General features: G+C 48.8%; 2 protein-coding genes across 9 annotated transcripts; one reads left to right on the top strand and one right to left on the bottom strand.

Annotated features, from left to right (window-relative positions):
• Positions 1 to 117: 117 nt before the first annotated feature.
• Positions 118 to 4,422, top strand: OGG1 (8-oxoguanine DNA glycosylase). Of its 5 annotated transcripts, none has more exons than XM_036878483.2 (9): positions 119 to 256; positions 524 to 631; positions 956 to 1,203; positions 1,859 to 2,038; positions 2,159 to 2,266; positions 2,465 to 2,646; positions 3,493 to 3,643; positions 3,782 to 3,831; positions 4,083 to 4,422. In XM_036878483.2, exons 2-9 carry the CDS (start codon positions 525 to 527, stop codon positions 4,170 to 4,172), a joined length of 1,116 nt encoding a protein of 371 aa, XP_036734378.2. In that variant the 5' UTR covers positions 119 to 256; position 524; the 3' UTR covers positions 4,173 to 4,422. The 5 variants fall into 5 exon arrangements, 4 of the variants coding, with proteins under 4 accessions (XP_036734378.2, XP_036734382.2, XP_036734379.2 ...); XM_036878486.2 differs by lacking the exon at positions 119 to 256 and adding an exon at positions 299 to 441; XM_036878487.2 differs by lacking the exon at positions 2,159 to 2,266.
• Positions 4,357 to 14,731, bottom strand: CAMK1 (calcium/calmodulin dependent protein kinase I). 4 transcript variants are annotated; one of them, XM_057506920.1, is made up of 12 exons: positions 14,583 to 14,731; positions 12,387 to 12,501; positions 10,450 to 10,581; positions 9,169 to 9,243; positions 8,934 to 9,072; positions 8,007 to 8,133; positions 7,839 to 7,914; positions 7,124 to 7,234; positions 6,423 to 6,512; positions 6,239 to 6,326; positions 4,732 to 4,849; positions 4,357 to 4,641 (listed from the first exon to the last, which is right to left on the bottom strand). In XM_057506920.1, exons 2-12 carry the CDS (start codon positions 12,467 to 12,469, stop codon positions 4,559 to 4,561), a joined length of 1,122 nt encoding a protein of 373 aa, XP_057362903.1. In that variant the 5' UTR covers positions 12,470 to 12,501; positions 14,583 to 14,731; the 3' UTR covers positions 4,357 to 4,558. The 4 variants fall into 4 exon arrangements, with proteins under 4 accessions (XP_057362903.1, XP_057362900.1, XP_057362897.1 ...); XM_057506917.1 differs by lacking the exon at positions 14,583 to 14,731 and adding an exon at positions 14,407 to 14,515 and having other exon boundaries at positions 8,991 to 9,072; XM_057506914.1 differs by lacking the exon at positions 14,583 to 14,731 and adding an exon at positions 14,407 to 14,511.
• Between the last annotated feature and the right edge of the window lie 3,607 nt (positions 14,732 to 18,338).

Genomic DNA, 18,338 nt, shown 5'->3' with positions numbered 1-18,338 from the left:
GGAAGCGAGCCGAGCGGGCAGCCAGCCCAGCGCGCGCCATCCGCTGTGGCGCCTCAGGGAAGCCCGCCCATTCGCCAACACCCACTGTCCTCATTGGCTACTCGATTCAATAAACTGGGCTGGAGTATTACATCCGGTGAGAGCGAGGTCAGGGCCCGGAGAAGCCGGAAGTGTTCTCTGGCGCGCGCTTCCCCAATGGGCCGCAACGCAGAGGTCTCGGACGCACCGGGTGGCCGTGTCGGGCAGGAGAAGATTCGTAAGGAGGCTAGGTGGCGGGTGGCGGGTGGCGGGTGGTGGGGCCTTGGCAGACTGCAGTGGGCGCGACTTACGGAGAGGGTAGCAATTAAATACTACTGGGAGTATCTTAAACACGAAGAGGCCAGGACTTGGAGGGCACCGCCTTAAGGGCGTGGTCCGTGTGTACTCGGTCTTTGGCGGCAGGTAGGTCTGGTTCTGAGTGGGCAAGGACGTTGTGGGCGCAGCCGGATGTGAAAACATTAGTCTGTTCCTTTCTGCTGGGTAGAATGGGGCATCGTACTCTAACCTCCGTGCCAGCCCTGTTTGCCTCCATCCCCTGTCCACGCGCTGAGCTGTGCCTGGACCTGGTTCTGGCTTCTGGACAGTCCTTCCGGTGAGTGACCCTGGCTCCTGGCTCCTCAGCACTGCAGGCCTGTGGCGCAAAGGATGTTGGGGGTGAAAGAAGAAACCTTAGGGTACAAAAGAGGCAACTGAGGCACGGGTGGCGAGCCAGTTACCTCCTTTATAAAGTAGGGTTAATAAGCCTGGGCAATGTAGTTGTGAGGATCAAGTGATAAAATTGATGTAAAAGAAAGCACTTTTACTTTGCAATTTGTAAGTAAGTGTTGTATGTGGAGTAGGTTGTAGGATGGGAGGCCCCCAGAAGGTGCAAGAAGGGAAACTGAATACTAGGGCTGCCATGTGCTTGGGGGCTCAGGTGGAGGGAGCAAAGCCCTGCGCACTGGAGTGGCATCCTGGCAGACCAGGTATGGACACTGACCCAGACTGAGGAGCAGCTCTGCTGCACTGTGTACCGAGCGGACAAGGCCCGGATTGGCAGGCCCACACTAGAAGAGCTAAAGGCTGTGTGCCAGTACTTCCAGCTGGATGTCAGCCTGGCTCAACTGTACCAACACTGGAGTTCTGTGGACCCCCACTTCCAAGAGGTGGCTCAGAAATTCCAAGGTGAGTGCAGCGCCTGTGGCAGGGATTGGGCTTCTTGTAATTTGGTTAAGTTACTCAGTTTCACCATCTGTACAATAGGGGTTATATCTCCCTCATAGGATCTTATGAGGAATAGTCCTTCTGGGACTCCTCAGCATCCTCAAGATCAAGTGCTCTACTGTGGCACTCAAGGCTCTCAGTGGCCTAACCCCTACCTGCTTCTCCAGCCTGGGCTCCTGGGCTTTGAATAGCACCTGACACATAGTCATTGTTACTACTACTATTATTGTCCTGCTGATCACTGTAGTGGAGTGACAAAGATACTGAGCTAAATCCTGGCTGTGTGACTTGGAGCTGGTGGTGTCTGTCATTCATCCTGTAAATATTTGCAGAGCATCAGCTAAGTGACTTAGGGATACAGCAGTGAACAGAAAGAACACAAATCCCCACCCTCATAGTGCTTACTTTGTGGCTCCTTTATCTGTAGAATGGGGTGATAATGCAGACCTCACAGATGCTTTTAAGGAATGAGAGTTCTAAAATGGCTGTCTCTATCAACACTGTCCCTCATCCCCTGGGACCCCCTCTGAGCCTTAGTGCCTAGAATCGGAGGGCATAGGAGGAGGACACTCCGACAGCAGGTGCTATTCCTCTCTCCCTCCTTTTTTGTCCCCAGGTGTACGACTCCTGCGACAGGACCCCATTGAGTGCCTTTTCTCCTTCATCTGTTCCTCCAACAACAATATTGCCCGAATCACTAGCATGGTGGAACGGCTCTGCCAGGCTTTTGGACCTCGGCTCATCCAGCTTGATGACATCACCTATCATGGCTTCCCCAGTTTGCAGGCCCTAGCTGGTGAGTAACTGGGTCCCTGCCCAGAGGCCCTCCAGTAGCTTTCAGGGTCTATTCAGTTTTACCCTGGTCTCCAGCACTTGATAATAGAAGCTACCATTGTTGTTATGATTATTATTTTAGATCATGGGTGTGAATGGCTTTTGGAAAAGTTCAAGAACTCAACTGGGGAGTTCCTCAGGACAGCAAGTCCTTCTCAGTCCCTTCTTCAGTGCCCAACACCCATAGTAGGTACTCAGAAAACATTGTAGAGGGATAGAACCCAAGCTTTGCACATGCAAGTGTCCTGGGGTCTCCCAGGGAGTGGTGAAGTGGGAGCGGGTTGTTAAAGAAAAGCATTCCAGTGGGGATGGAGAGCACATATACTAGTCTGAGGACAGGAAAGATTTGAGGATGCCTGACCCTGCTCCCCTTCCTACCCCCCCACAGGACCGGAGGTGGAGGCTCAGCTCAGGAAGTTGGGCCTGGGGTACCGTGCCCGCTATGTGAGTGCCAGTGCCCGAGCCATCCTGGAAGAAAACGGTGGGCTTCCCTGGCTGCAGCAGCTGAGCAAGGCACCCTATGAGGAAGCCCACAGGGCCCTCTGCACCCTGCCTGGGGTGGGCACCAAGGTAAGGCCCAAGAGAGACAGGAGCTGCCCTCACCACCCATGCAGAATAGCAGAGTAGGGGACAAGGCAGGCCTGAGAGCTAGGTGCAGGATTGGCTTCCAGAGGCAGAGCAGGAAGGAGAAAAGATATAAGCAGGTATTTTATTAGAGACAATGCAAAGTGTAAAAAGGGTATAAAAGACATTGCCCTTTGAAGGCATTTTTAGAAGCCATTTGTTCAGACGCATGTATACGCTACTATGTGTATGTAAAATTTTCTAGAAGGAATCAGGAAACGTTATACTTAGTACCTGTTAAGATAAATAGAAAGATGTTTCTATTTTTATTTTGTTCTTCTCTTGAAATCATACGTACTTAAAAGACTTTTTGTCTAATGTTCAACAGGGTTAGCTAGCAGTAAGATGATTGAGAATGTGGCATTTATTGTTTTCTTTATACTTCTCTGTAGTTTAAACAATGAATTTTTGTTTAAAGAACTTTTTCTAATGGGCACCGATCTCCAGCCTAACATTAAATCTTGGCTCTGCCGTTTCCTAGCCATGAAACCGTGGCCGGTCCCTTCAGCTTTTAGAATGTCAGTTTTCATGTCTGCAAAACAGATATAATACTACCTTCTTCCCAAGTTATGATGAAAATCTGGCCCACATAGATTTTCATGCAGTAAGCACTCTCATCACATATATTTTTTAAATCGTTAATACATTGTGTATACTGAATGATTGAGAATATAGAATAAGAGTAACAACCTCAGAGTGGAGGAAGCAGCAGCTGGCAGATGGCTTTGGGGCTAGAAGCAGGGTGTTTGCTGGACGTGCCATTTCTCCTCTGTGGCTCTATCTCTGTCAAAGGTGGCAGACTGCATCTGTTTGATGGCCCTAGACAAGACCCAGGCCGTGCCTGTGGACGTCCACATGTGGCAGATTGCTCAACGTGACTATGGCTGGCACCCCACCACAACCCAGGCCAAGGGTCCAAGCCCCCAGGCCAACAAGGAACTAGGTAAAGAGAGAGGGTGGGATACTGGGGCTGGCAATGAGCCAAGGTGGTAGCAACATCTCACACCTCTCCCTAAAACGCCACCCTGTGAATGGAGAGCAGGGAAGTCATATTAATTTCATTTCACTGCTTCTGGTTTAGGAAACTTTTTCCGGAACCTATGGGGACCTTATGCTGGCTGGGCCCAAGCAGTGAGTACTTAGGATTCCGCTCCTCCTTCAGTCCAGACCCCTTAGGATTTCTCCCTCAGCCCTGACCCAGTGGACCTTTCCACCATCACTGTCTCTCTCCCAGCGCCTAGAGGACTCTCCATCCCCCCTGAGCCCTGACTGCAGTGGACTCTCATTGCCCTGACCCTGCTCGCCATGGACTCTACCTCCCCACAGGGCCACCAGCCCCAGCTTACCCTCTTCTCACACTGACTCCTCCCTGCTGCCCCTAGGTGCTGTTCAGTGCTGACCTGCGCCAAACCCACCAGCCTCAGGAGCCACCAGCAAAGTGCAGAAAGAGATCCACAGAGCCGGAGGTTTAGGCAGGGGGTACTGGACAAAGGGATTCCCCAAATACCTTTCTCCTCCATTCCCCAGTTCTCTCCTCCATCCAGTTCTGTGTTGGAATGGAGGCTTCCTTCAGTTACCTCAGGGGTCAGGCCCCCTCAAGTCAAGCAGTTTGCACAACAATATGAGGTGGGGGTTATCTGGAGAGACAGAGCTGCATGTTGTTTTATCTTCTTCACTTTATTACAAGAAGGAACAATAAAATAGAAACATTTGTATGGAAAATGCAGTGGAAGAGGGGTAGGGTGGGTTGGGGAGGGGTTGGGGCAGGATAACTCCCCAGTTCAGGGAGGGAAGGGAACCAGACGGTCCCCAAAGCTTCCCGTACAAGGGATCCTGACCCTGGACCCAGGGTCTAGATCTAGAGTTGGGGGTGCAGTGGTGGGGACAGTTCTGGGCCCGGCTCCACACAGCAGTCTCGACAGCAGCAGCCAGCTGCTGGCCCTACATGGAAAGAACAGAGTTGGCTGTAGGAGCAGACCCTCCACTCCAGTGTGGGGCATGCACGGTCTTCCCCAGAGCTCTGTTCCTCACCCCCAGCTGCTGATGTCAGCAGCTCCCCATGGCTCGCTGTCTGTCCTTGCCCCTCCTGGCTGGTGCCCAGCTGTAGCTTCCTCATGTGCCGTACCACGGCCGTGGCATTGAAGGCTTGCTGTGGAGAGAGTGGGAAGAAGGGACTTTTCAGAGTAGGAGATCATAGGACAGCATCTGGTGATAGGATTCTTACAATGGTTGTTATTTTCATTCAGATATTATTGGTTGATCCCCGAACCAACCCCCAAAAACCCCTACAAGGCTTTATTAAATTACATTCAGCCATGTTACATATTTATACACACATATACATACATATATAAACTATATATAAAGACATCACTTTATATATATATAACTAATACATATTCATGTAATAGCAAATACGTAGTATAACATTATGCATCAGGCACTGTTCTAAGCACTTTACATAGTAATTCATCTAATCTTCACCAAAGTCTTTGAGGTGGACACTATTAGCATCACCACTGTCAAAGGAGAAAACTGAGGCACAAAGAAATTATGGAATTTGCCCAAATGTGTATCATTCTCTACTCAAGAAATCCACTGAGATGTCCCACATACACCTCAAATTCACAATGTTCAAAACCAAAATCTTCCCCCCAAAATGAGTTTCTGCTCCTGGGATCTCCATCTCAATGACAGTGCCACTGTCTACCTTGTCCCCAACCAGAATCTTGGGTCAGCCCCTTGATATCTCTCCCCGCCGATATTCATTCTACTATGACTTCTTGCCAATTCTACCTCCTGAACGACCTACCACTGTTCTCTCTTCCTGTTGCCACTACTCTGGCCCAAGCTCTCACTGTCTCCTCCCTGCAGCTCTGTCACAGCCTCCTAAGGGATCTCCAGTCTTCATTCAGTGCTTCTCTCTACATCCTGAGAGCCCTTTCTAAAGGGCAGATTCCTGCTGAAATCCTTCTGGGACTCCTCAGCATCCTTAAGATCAAGTCTGTGCTCTACTGTGGCACTCAAGGCTCTCAGTGGCCTAACCCCTACCTGCTTCTCCAGCCTGGGCTCCTGCCTCTCAGCCCCTTAGCCCCTATTACCCCCCAGTCCCTGCAGTCCACCCAGGCATAGCACTTGCACTTCCTTGAATGACTACACTCTTGCCCCTGGCTCTTTGCACTCTGGTTCTCTCTGCCTCAGACATTATTGTACTGTGCTTGGCTAATTCCTATTCAGCTGTTATGTTTGTCAGGCCATCACCACCTTTCTGCCCCTCCTAGGACCCTGTAGTAGGTTGGATTACATGTCTCCTTAAAAATTATACACAGGTTTCCTTCTAGACTTGGAGGTCAGGGACCCTCAGTGACGGAGACTAGGTATCAGGGAGCACTGAATGAATGAGGTTTCTTCAGTAAGCATCCCCGAGCACTTTCTGTGTGCCCAACTTTGTCCTAGGCGCTGTGCAAGCTGAGGCCTGGATGCGGGTGGGGAGGAGTCCTGGGGAGGTTGGGACCCAGGACTGGGGATGTGGGCTTACCTTCCACTTGCTCTTGGCAAAGTTCTTCTTGATTTGCTCACTCACCGACTGGTGAATATTCTTATCTAGAGCCGTATCTCCTGCAATCCTGGGGTGGGCATATGTGGAATGTTGTCTGTGAAAGTAGAAGCAGGCTTGGGGAACCCAGACTCCACCCCAGCCCACAGCTTGTGGGAACTCTCACCATGGGTGCTGCAAGGCCTGCTCACAGGTGAACCTCTTCTCTGGATCCTTCTCCATCAAGTGCCGGATAAAGTCCTTAGCTGAACCCCCAACACAAGAGCAAAAACAAATGGCATGAAAACAAAAAACAAAAACAAATGGCATGGCAGTGCCTGTGGACACCCCTAAAACAGACTACCCTCTCATGTCTGTCCTGGCATCCAAGCAAGATAAAAGGCCAGATCTGTCCATGTACCACCTCACCACACCCAAACTGTTTCTCTAAGCACCCCCACCCATCCCAGCCTTCCAGCTCTTTCTTTTTCTCCTTAAGAAAAACTTGTTCTTAGAACCAATTCTATTCACTACTCACACTGATATGTAAATGATTAATAATGGCTTCTCAGGTTTGCCTCTTAATAGGCACAAAAGGACAGATGAAAAGTTTTATGGTGGTGGTTTAGGCATTAGGAAGTCAGCAGGGGACATATTTTGAAAAATACTATGTTTGGAGGCCGAATGAATGAATGAATGCCTGTGAGTTTGTCATTTCAGGGGCCAAGCAGAGAGAAGCACCTAGGATGTGGGGTCTGGTCTCAAAAACAGCTCTTAGTCTGGGGCTGGGGAATCTGACTGAAGGAAGGCAGTGAGGAGATCGCCAAAGCAAGTGAGGATGGCACCTGAGGTAGAGCCCAGGGGAAGAAGGCAAAGCCCGCAATACCAGAGTCAGAGATGTCGTCCCAGTAAGGAGAGTCAAACTCGTACTCGGCCTTCAAAATCTGTTCAAAGAGTTTGGCATCATTCTCGTCGTAGAAGGGTGGATAACCGCAGAGCCTGGGCAGGGAGAAACTTTCAGTGCAACCACTGGCTCCAGGATGGAGCTTTGGAGGCACTCTGTAGGGTCAGGGAGGGAAATTACCCCTCTCTGCTTTGCTCACTGTCCAGCTACACTAGCCTTTCTGCTTTTTAACATGCCACCATCTTCCCTTCCTCAGGACCTTTGTACTTGCTGTCCCCTCTGCCTAAACCATTCTTCCCCCACACCTTGAATGTCTGGCTCCCTCACTTCATTCAGGATGTTACTCAAATATCACCTCCTCAGAGAGGCCTCCTCTGACCTCCTTATCTAAAATGGCATCCATCCCCATCTCCTTGCCCTGCTGGATTTTTCTTCATAGTAATTTTTTTATCACCCAGCATTTTATAGCTTTATTTATTTTATTGTCTGTCTCTTCTCCTAGAGTGTCTGCTCCTAAATGGCAGACACTTGTCTGCTAAATCCCCAGTGCTTGGCACTGTGCCAGAAACATAGTATCTGTTGAATGAAGTGCTATTAGTTATTAATTGGTAGATATAAATATGGATGGCAGGAAGAAGACAGCAAAGGGAGAGGAGAATTTCTGGAGCCATATGGCACGATGGCCAAGCCCCCACTCACAGGATGTAGGCAATGACCCCAATGGACCAGCAATCCACTGCCTTGCTGTAGGGCTTCTGAGCCAAGACCTCAGGAGCTATGGAGGGAAGGGGACGTGGTAGTGACAAATCTCTACCCTGCCACTCCTGGTTCCTCCCCTGCCCACAGCGCCGCCCACTCACTGCATACCCACGTATCCTGGGGTCCCACAGGCTGTGGAGAGCACACTGCTGGGGTCCTCCATCTTGGAGAGGCCAAAGTCAGAAATCATGATCTTGGAGTCTTCATCCAGGCTGTAATACAGCAGATTCTCTGGCTTGGAGGGCAGGTGAGAGGAGAAAGCACAGTCAGGGATGGCCAGAGGCTGGCAGAACCTTCTGCCTCCCCAAGCAGCTCCTGGGAAACAGTGGCCCTTCCTCCAAAAGTCAGTGTGGCTTCACGGCTCCTGTCTTGTTTGGAGGCACAAGAAACTCAAGGAAGTTAAAAATTCCAGAAAGGACAGGCCTCAGATGTGTGTGAGGGAATTATCTGTAAACCTCAGATGAGTACTATGAAGACCTTAAGGATTGTTGAGCACCTACTATGTGCCATATCCTGTGCTAGTGCTTGATTTCATCTCATCTTTACCATATCCTGCTGGACTAGGCTGAATAATCCCACTTTACAGATGAAGAGACTGATGCCTTGAAAGGTAAAGTGCCATGCCTGAGAACTTCAGTTAGGGAGTAGTAGCAGGGCCAGAATTCAAACCCAGATCTGTCTCACTCATTCTTCTAGATTGGAATAAGCTGTACTACAAAATGAACTTCATCATAATCTCTTGAGAAGTAGCATTTCAGGGATTTCTGGCTTTTCAGCATTTCTCTGTCCCATCCAAGTTTTCTATAAAGCAAATGGGGACATTTATTAGAAAAGATAAGAGGTTATCTGGACCTTTGTGTCGATTTGAATGTCTGAACTGGAATGGGAAGAGGCAGCTCAAAGGTTTATATGGTCCATTTTTCAAATGGGAAGCAGAGGCTCAGCAAGGGGATGCATATTACTCAGGGTCACACAGGAGTTTGCAGAGATCCCACCCCTGGGTGCTCCAGCTCACCATACACCCTCACACCCCACCTTGAGGTCCCGGTGTACTATGCCCAGGTCGTGCAGGTACTTGACAGCATCCAGCACCTGGAAGATGAGGCGGCTGGCATCCCGCTCCGTGTAGAAGCCTTTCTCCACGATGCGGTCAAACAGCTCCCCGCCTGACACCCTGCAGCCAGGGATAGGACACTCTGGCCAAGAGAGCAAGGTAGGGTGGGGACAGCAGGGAGAGGTGTGAGGAAGGGGCAGAGGCAGGGCCACTCACAGCTGCATGATGAGGTAGAGGTGGCCCCCACTCTCATAGATGTCATCCAGAGCTACAATGTTGGGGTGCTTGATCCTGAAAGGAGAAATACAGTGGCTCAGAGCTGAGAATAGCTCAGTCCCACTCTCACCTTGAGGAATCAGCCCCTGCACACCTGGGCAGGACAGACTAAGGATCTGGGTCCCAAAGGGAAAAGCTAACTTATGATTTATTCTAATATAATAGAAGATAGGGGAGCACAGAGGTGAATGCTAGGCTCTGGCATCAGACAGACCTGGGTCCTAACCTGCCTCTACTGTGTTCTATTTGGGGGGCAAGTTTTTTCACCTCATAGCACATCATTAAAAATAGATGATTTAAAAATTTCTCTATGTTCCTAAGTTTGTCAACCTTCCTCACCACAATATCAGCTCCACAAGACCAGGGACTTTTATCTTGCTTACCAGTGTTCCTCCAGGACCTGGTACAGAGTAGGTGCTCACTAATATTCACTGAATAGTAAGCTTCAGTTTCTTCATTTATAATATGAAGCCAGTAATAGTACTTTCTTCAGGGAGCTGAGGTAAGAACCACGTGAGAAAATGCCAGTAGGAATCTTGGCACAGTGTTTGGCACAGAGGAAACAGCAAGGGAACCAGTGGTGGTGAATGAGCTTGATGGAAGCCTGGCTCTGCCACAGACTTGCATGTGACCTTGGGCAAGTCACTTGCCCTCTCTGGGGCCTCAGTCCCCACCACACCCTCAATAGGGGAAATGGCCGTTTCTTTCCTGCCTAGGGTGGGTAAAAGCTCAGGGGAAAAACTGGAAGTAGAGATGATAAGTTTTCCAGTGAGGGCAGCAGATTTCACATCAGCATGAGCAATTAATAGACCAGTCCATAGATGACTTAGTCAGGTGGTCAGCAGATAGGCATTTTTAAACTTGCTGAGTGGCTCTAACATGTAGGGGGAACTTGAGGTAGGTCTAGCAGTAACACCGTTGAGAATTGTGGGTTCAAGCCATGTTCAAGAATTGACCTTTAGATCTCTGAACAGATCGAACCACTGTAAATAAGCAGTGACATCTCAGTCACATCTGTCATGTTAGCTGTTGTGCCAGGCACTTGAAATTAAGAACTTTTAATATGCTCCATAACCTAAGTGGAGATTATTACCCCATTCTGTAAATGAGCAACTTGAGGCTCCGAGAGGTTAAATGATTTTCCCAAAGCAGAGGCAGGAGGAGAATGGGAGGGTTCAAGGCAGGGTCAGCCCAAGACAGAACTGGCTATAGCACACGCACTTGTGTAGGACAGCAATCTCATTCTCCATGCTTCCCTCCTTGCCCTCCAGAGCCTTCTTGGCAATGCATTTGATGGCCACCAGCTTCTGAGTCCTCTTATCTTCTGCCAGGATTACTTCTGAGAAGGCCCCCCTACAGGGAGAGAGAATTCCTGAGGTGGGGAACTGGAACCTTAGCTTCCAGCCTCTTCTCCATCTCCCTCTGAGTAACATGACCACTTCTGGACCAAAGAGGAGGGATGAGCCTCCCAGCTCTCATCCAACCCTGGTGCCATCACATGACCCAGGCCTGGTCAATAAGAGTAGTCTATCCCCTGGCCATAGTAATTTGATCATGTGATATAAAACCAGGTTACTGGCACTTTGAGAATGAGGGGCTTTCTCTGGCTAGGATGGAAGCCTGGAGCTAATGGTCGTCATCTTTGTCACCACTTGAGGAGAGCCTGCTTGAGAATGAAGCTAATACAAAGGAAATCAGCTGAGAAATGGTCAAAGACAATTTCCTGATAATATGTGAGCCCCTCTATCCAGCCATTCCTAAAGGTTAGGCCTAGGCTTTTTGATTTATGCATGAACAATTCTTTCCTTTTTTTGCTAAAACCAATTTGAGTCATGGATTATTTAATACCCTTTAGAACCTTGAAGAACCATCAGCATCACCTGGGAACTTTTTAGAAGTGCAGAATCTGAGATTCCAATCCAGACCTATTAAATCAGAATCTGCATTTTAACAAGATCCTTGGGTGATCTGCATGCTTGCTGAAGTTTGAGAAGCAATGTTTTACAACAAGCTCTTAGTAAAAACTCACTTGCACTAAATTTCACTGATTCAGGAAGGTTCTCTCATGGTGAAATCTCAGTCATCAGAATTACTAGTGACTGTGCTAGCCACGTTGCTGATTTCCAGTCTTGTCTCCTTCCAATTTACCCTCCATGTTGTGGCTAGAGTGACCATCCTGAATTGCAGACCTGCCTAAAAGTTTTAAATGTCCCCCTGTGGCCCTTGGGATAAAGTCCAGGCTTGGCTTTCAAGGCCTTCCATGACCTTTCCTCTGTCTTCTCAGCCTCTTCCACTGTACCCCCAGCCTGTGGTTGTAAAGCTCTTCACCTCTTTCCACACATAGCATGCCTCTGTACCTTTGCTTCTGTTACTCCCTTATGTAATGCCCTTCTTCTGACAAGTGTACTCCTACCAATCCTTCGGTACCCATCTCTGATGCCCCCTTCTCCAGCAAACCTTCCCCCAAGCACTCTCTCTGGGCTCTACAAAGTCCTCATTCCTGACTTAATGGAGCACAGTATACAGTTGTCATTTTCCATGGGTCTATTTCCCTCACATGTCTGGGATCAACTTGAGGCACAGAGACCAGGTTCAAGTTATTTCTGGGTTCCCACCACTGAGAACAGAGCCATGCCCAGCTTTAGTTCCCCAAACTAGGCCAAAATCCCCAGCTCCTGGCAGCAAGTTGGGAAAACTGTCTCTTCTGTTCTCCCCTACTTTATTCTCTTCATAGGAACCCAGAGCTGTGGCAAGAACTACCTCTCCATTATAGCACAGAGAAGACAAGTAGTGATTCTATAGCATCTTACTACGCTGATGGACAGTGACTGTAATGGAGTATGTGGTGGGGACTTGATAATGGGGGGAGTCTAGTAACCATAATGTTGCTCATGTAATTGTACATTAATGATACCAAAAAAAAGAAAAAAACTGCCTCTCTTCCACCCACTGTTAGCCAGATGTGGAAAGCTGGAGTCAGACTGGGCCACGGCAAGCCTGGGCTGTAGGAAACGGGAAGTAATGATCAACTGACCAGAGGAAACAAATGACCAACCTGAACTCAGCCTCTCCAGCCAACCAGGCCCAAAAGTGAGGATCTTCCCAACCCCAGCCCCCAGCTCAGTCAGTTCCCCCTTCTCGCCTGCACTGAGACTCACGTTCCCAGAACATCACGGAAGTTGTAAATGTCCCTAATGTCCTCCGCCTGCTTCCAGCTGGGTCTTTCCACTGCCCCCGGCATGGCCCGCTGCCCCCTGGCCACAGCCAGGGCTCCTGGGAAAGGGAATGAAAGCAAAGGATTCAGTGGGGACCCAGGCCCTACCTTCTATGTGGAAGCTTCCTGGGGGCCCCATTCAGTCATTCAGCCTGCATTTATTCATTCCTTGATTAATTCATTCAACAAAATCATTCATCAAACAATCATTCACCATTCATTTGCTCATTTACCAACATTCATTCAGCAAATCTTTATGCCTAGAGGAAAGTTCCTCGTGGTGGCATCAAAATTCCTTATTCAACAAAGTCATTCATTATTTCAGCTCACTTCCCAGTTTCTGTCTCCGAATCCAAAAACCCAGGGGGACCCTGACCACTGGGAGGACAGCAGAAAATACTCCAGAGCAGCTTGTAGAAGCACACAGCTCCAGAGGATCTCACTGTCCCCAGAACCAGAGATGTCCCAGCTCCACCCTGGAAATTGCTGGGGTGTCTCCTCCCCCTCCTCCTCTTTCTCCTGCCCAGCCTCTCAGAAATAAGGTTTCCGGCAGCCTGGGCTTCCAGCAATATCTCAGTCATGTTTTTAAATAGCTCCTTCTGCACTGTTACCACAGCAACAGCAGCTACAGCTGGAGCTCCCTAGACCTGCTATTACCCCCCCTCTCCCCAGCTCCCTATCTGGGTCCCACCCAGCCTGTCACCTCCTGACTTCATCTGACTCCGATCCAGTCCATACTTCAATCTAGTGAGACCCCTATCAGCAGGAGAGGGTAAGAGTTCCCCCCATTTATCAGATGGAAAACAGGGAGACTGAGGTTGGTGATGGGTAGGGGCTGGGTCCAGAGTTGCCCAAATGATGCCTAGCTGGGGCCCTAGCTTAGCTTGCTGAGGGCAAAGGCCCTGGAGGGGGCTGCCATCAGCTGCTGCTTCCAATATGCAGTCATACTGCCGCCCATTCAGAGAACACAAGAGTCTCAATCCCATCCCAGACTCATAGAGGGTGAGGCCAAAACAACCCTGACATGCTGTGTGACTTCAGAGAGGGCACCTTCCTTCTGTTTTCTCTGCTGAAGACTGAGGCAAAGATGCCCTGACTAGAGTCCCTGGTGTAGGATACCATTCCTTGGATGGGACTTTGTTCCTGGGGGGCCTGGCCACCCATCCTAGGGGTAGGAAAGGAGACATGGTAAGCTCTAGAAGCAGTTTTAAAACCCACCTGGAGGCCTGGCAAATAGGACCCTCACATTCCACAATATCCCCCTGCACCCAGACACACCATACCAAGCTCCACCCATACCCCTGAACCAAACACCTACCCCCAGATCCAGCACACTCCATCCACACACTTTGACTACTGATCATCCATGCACACCCAGACATTAACACACACGTCCAAAACACCCTCCCCTAGACATCTTCACACCCAAATATCCCTCCCACAGATCCCTCACACATCCCAAAACATCTGTCTGCACACACCTGGACAGAATCACACAGACACTCACACCCATAGCCTGTATACCAGACAGCCGTTTCACTCATACCCTTCACCCTCCAGCTCCTATAACACCCTAGAAACAGCAGTTCACCAAACAAACAACCCCAACTCCTTACCAAACTTGTAACATAGTATATCCTCCCAACTCTTTACCCTTTAAGCCAGATAACAGCACACTCAACACCTGGACACACATCTGCAACGAAAACAGATTCCTAGACATCCCCACCCCTAAGGATACCCCGACGCACCAACACAGGGCAACCCATAACTGATGCACATGCCTGTGGTAAAATATCAGCACAGCCCAAGGGAGTCCCAGCACGTCCACACCTCCGAATGCCCAGTCTTTCCACATTCAAGTTCTGTTGAATGCAGGTGTGTGCGCACAGGCACACAAACACAAACACACACACACCCTCCCACATTACTGTTAACCACTGAGCTCACGACCGGTCGCCTACCACCTGCTAGGCCTTGGGCAGAGGTTAGGGGAAAGGGCCCAGCCCTGCCCATCCAGAGTCCAGGCCAACCCGGCGGCACTCCTCCCATCCTTGGGGGAGGGTATTCAGCAGCCAGAGGGTCCCGCCACCCCTAGTCAGCACCAGGGGCGCAGGGCGGGTTTGCTGCCGGGCTGTACCTGCGGCTGCCCCGCGCGGGGCTAGCTAGGAAGCCCGAGGTGGCTGGCGCCGAGCTTTGGACACCGTCCGCGCCACTACGCGCCTGGCCCGCCCGTTCTCTCCCTGGGGCTTGGCTCGGGCGTGCCGGCTCCCCCCGCCCGCCTGCGGCTCTGATGTCAGTGGAGGAGGAGCCTGCGGTGAAGGGACTGGGCTCTGGGAGGCGAGGCTCCGCTACTGGGCTGGGAAAGGGGCGCGGCAGACGGGGCTTTGGGGACGTACCCCCTAGTTAAGGTCAGCTCCTCTGCTGGACTCTTCCCGCCCCTTGTCTCCGGTGGGACCCCAGTTTCACAGAAGGAACAGCTGAGGCCCAGAGAGATGAAGGGTTCAAAATTAGCAGTTGGTCAGAGCCAAAATCGGATTCGAACCCCAGTCTGCCTGATGCCAGAGACTGGCCCATTTCACCCTGTCTGCTTGTGGAGCTTCTTTCAGACCAATTTCAGATCAGGGCTCCTGGGCTTTGTCTCCCCTCCCTTCTTTTCCTGCTCCTTCCCACCAGTGCCCAGAAGGGAATTAGGCCTTGGTAGGGCTCTGGAGCCTGATGGAGATGGGGGAAGGGGAAGTAAGGAAAAGACGGCGCAAGAGCAGGCAATGTAGAGAATCCAGGCAGTCGTAGGGCGAGGGCCCCTTTGACAAACGGGGAAAACTGACGTTCAGGGTCCCTCGGCGACGCAAAGCTGAGGCTCCGGTCCCTTACACCTCTCCCTCAAAATGGTGTAGTGTTCACATGGACTGGGGGGTGGAAGGGAGGAGGAAGCAGGAGGAGTTAAATCAGGATCCTGAAGGAAGCAGGCCAAAGAGGACCGAAGTGCCACGTGACTGGGCAGACGCCAGGGACTGATGGCTGGGGGCCAGGTTGAGAGGGTGGGGCACACCACTCCTGGGGCAGCAGGCAGGGCGCCAAAGGACCCGACGAAGGCCCTCTTGCACAAGGCCTTCCTTGGGAAGAAATTCGGTACCAGCTAAAAGGGGGGGAGCAACATGCAGGAAGTGAGGGTGGGGCCAGACTGGGGCCAGCCAGAGGAGGCAAATTATTCCCACCCTCACTCCACTAACATCACATCTCCCTGCTGCTCCCACTCCTGAATTGCATTTTCCCGCTGAGGATGGGAAGAGGACAATGCCTACCCCTATTCTATTTCAACTGGCTTTTTTCATCCTCAGGACTATGTCAGAAGGTGGTCAATTTATTATATGCCCATTTTGCAGGTGAGAGAGGAAGATGGCTGAAGTTCCTAGAAGGGTTTTAGAGATGGACTTATCTGAGTCACACTCTACATTTCTGAGCCTCAGTTTCTTCATTTGGAATATAGGAAGGAACATTCATGACATTCAGAATTGTAAGAATTCTATGAGGTAGTGGATGTGAAGTGTCTGGAATACTGTAGGAATTCAAAATATGAGAGCTACACTTAGTATAAACTGAGGCTCAGAGAAGAGATTTGGCTTCTCCAGGGACAGAGGGCTAAGGGGCAATTTCCCTCCCTCAAATATCAGTATTTCAGACTCCCTAGTCTATGGAAAAACCCACTTCTCCCAGCGCAAGCCCCTTCTCTCCCCTACGCCCACCCAACACACCCACTGAGCTGGAGTTGTTTCACCACAAATTCCTGTTTATCTCATTGACAACATGCCCAGGGTGATGAGATGGCCTGTGTCTGGAGGACTTGTACAGACAGCCTTTATGCTCTGTATTACATTTTGTCTGCTTTTGAGCATGTCTGAGGGCACTTATGCATCCTACAGCCTTCACCCCCGGTGAGCGTATTTCAAAGTACTAAAACAAAAAATGAGTTTTGGTAAGTCAGATATATGAAAAAAAGGATATAATACTCTTCTGCCTTTTGTTATTAAAAAGGTGACAGAACAGCTCACACATTTCCATCAGTTCTTAAACCCTACAGAAAATAAACCCTTGGAGGAATGAATGTTTTCTAAGAAAAGAGAACATGGAAGAAATCACAAGGGAAAGATGGACAGGTTTATTTACAAAACAAAAATGGTTTTAACTTCCGTTGCTGGAAACACACCGATAAAACCCTACCCTACTCCAAAATCAAGCCAACTACAAAGCAAACATCAGACCAGGGAAATGTTTTACAGACAGTGGGTTAATATTTCTATTATGTAAGAACATATAAAATTGATAATGAACAGACTAGGAACCAATAAACGGTTAAAGGAGACAGATGAAACACAATAAACATGAGACATTTTCTACCTCACAAGTAACCGAAGTACAAACTAAAAGAATAGGTCATTTATAGCCTTTCAAATTTGAAGTTTAAAAAACTAGTATGATTGAAGACTGCTAGTGTAAGCAATGGATACTTACAGTTCTGGTGGGAAAATGATTTGCTAAAAATTTCTGGGAAAGCAATTTGGCAATAGGAATCAAAAATGTAAGCTGTCCAGGCCTTTCGACCCAGGAATTCCTCTTCTGGGAATCAGTTTCATGGAAACAACCCTAAATGATGACAAAGCCGTATGCCTGAAGATGTTTGAAGAAATATTTTTATAATAGCGAAATTTAGAAGAAACCACCAAGAAGGGAATGATCAATAAACATAAGGTATACCCATCAGATGGAATATTTCACAGCTGGTAAGCTGATGATAAGCAACCTACTTAATAAAAAGAAAAAATGCTTATAATGTTAAGCAGGTGTGCAGTTTGTTAACTTCAATGTAAAATGCAAACCACAAATTATAGCAGAGTGGAAAATAACACCACAAAATGTTAATAATAATGATTGGTCAAAAAATTATGTCCGATTTGGTTTCTTTTACATCTCACTACACATCTGTATTCTCCAGACGTTCTTTGTTGAGTATTAACTTTATAATCAAAGTCACTTTTTAAAAAACTATGCCTAAAAATGGTACACCAATTTGATGTTTAAAAAATTTTAAACAACAAAGAGTGAATGTAAATGTCATATCCATAACATCTTTTCTCCTTACTATTGAAACATTGATGGCACATTAAAAGTTTGTTAGACCTGGATTCAAACTCCATCTCTACCTCTTACAGCTGAGGGAGCTTGGGTAAGTCATTTCACTGCTCTGAACCTCAGTTTCCTCATCTATAGCATGGCATAATCAGACCTACTTTGTAGGACTATTTTGAGAATGAGACAATTTAGAAAGTGCCTTTTAGCCCATAGGCTAGTTCCCTTGTCGTTTGGGATCCCAGCATGTACCTAGTGCATACTTGGTACTTAGTAAGAAATGAGAGTTTTCTTCTCCTTTTCTAGACATCAGTTCCCTGAGGGCAGCTGCTTTAATATTATTTCTCCTTCCATTCTTTAAGCCCCACATGTTCTAGTCAAGTTTCAGATTTGGGGTTTCCTTTCTGCCCTCATGGTGCCAACTCTTACTTTCTCACCCTTTCGGCCTCAGCCCATCTTCGGAGATTCAAGAGGTTCCTCCAGTATTTCCCAGATCTCACTGATTTCTTTTGGCTAACACGGGTATATTCTGGGGCAACGATTCTTGTGCTTTTCTCTGAATCTCAACTCACAAAACCTACAATTTTCTGTGTTATGGTACCTGCAGGCCCACAGACAGACATATAGAAAAGGGCCTCAAGGTCTGTGACCTGGCTTACAAAACTGGTTTACCACCAGGTATCTCATTTGCCTTTCCTCTTTCTGTATTTTGGTTTCTTCATCTGTAAAATAAAGGCACTAGTATTATGTGCTCTATGTAGGGTTGTTG

Source organism: Manis pentadactyla, chromosome 1 (genome assembly GCF_030020395.1).
Source record: "Manis pentadactyla isolate mManPen7 chromosome 1, mManPen7.hap1, whole genome shotgun sequence".
In the NCBI taxonomy this organism is placed as follows: Eukaryota; Metazoa; Chordata; class Mammalia; order Pholidota; family Manidae; genus Manis; species Manis pentadactyla.
The sequence above is the reverse complement of the archived record's forward strand: the minus strand, read 5'-3'. Positions and strand labels throughout refer to the sequence as shown.

Bases quoted from the DNA above. Each gene is read 5' to 3' on its own strand.
- OGG1 (XM_036878483.2), top strand. From the start codon at position 525: ATGGGGCATCGTACTCTAACCTCCGTGCCAGCCCTGTTTGCCTCCATC. The intron at 632-955 runs GTGAGTGACCCT...TTGGGGGCTCAG, and splicing joins GCTTCTGGACAGTCCTTCCG to GTGGAGGGAGCAAAGCCCTG. The intron at 3,644-3,781 runs GTAAAGAGAGAG...CTTCTGGTTTAG, and splicing joins CCAGGCCAACAAGGAACTAG to GAAACTTTTTCCGGAACCTA.
- CAMK1 (XM_057506914.1), bottom strand. From the start codon at position 14,494: ATGGGAGGAGTGCCGCCGGGTTGGCCTGGACTCTGGATGGGCAGGGCT. The intron at 6,327-6,422 runs GTGAGAGTTCCC...TGCCCACCCCAG, and splicing joins CAGGCCTTGCAGCACCCATG to GATTGCAGGAGATACGGCTC. The intron at 4,850-6,238 runs GTAAGCCCACAT...CTCTCTCCACAG, and splicing joins TTGCCAAGAGCAAGTGGAAG to CAAGCCTTCAATGCCACGGC.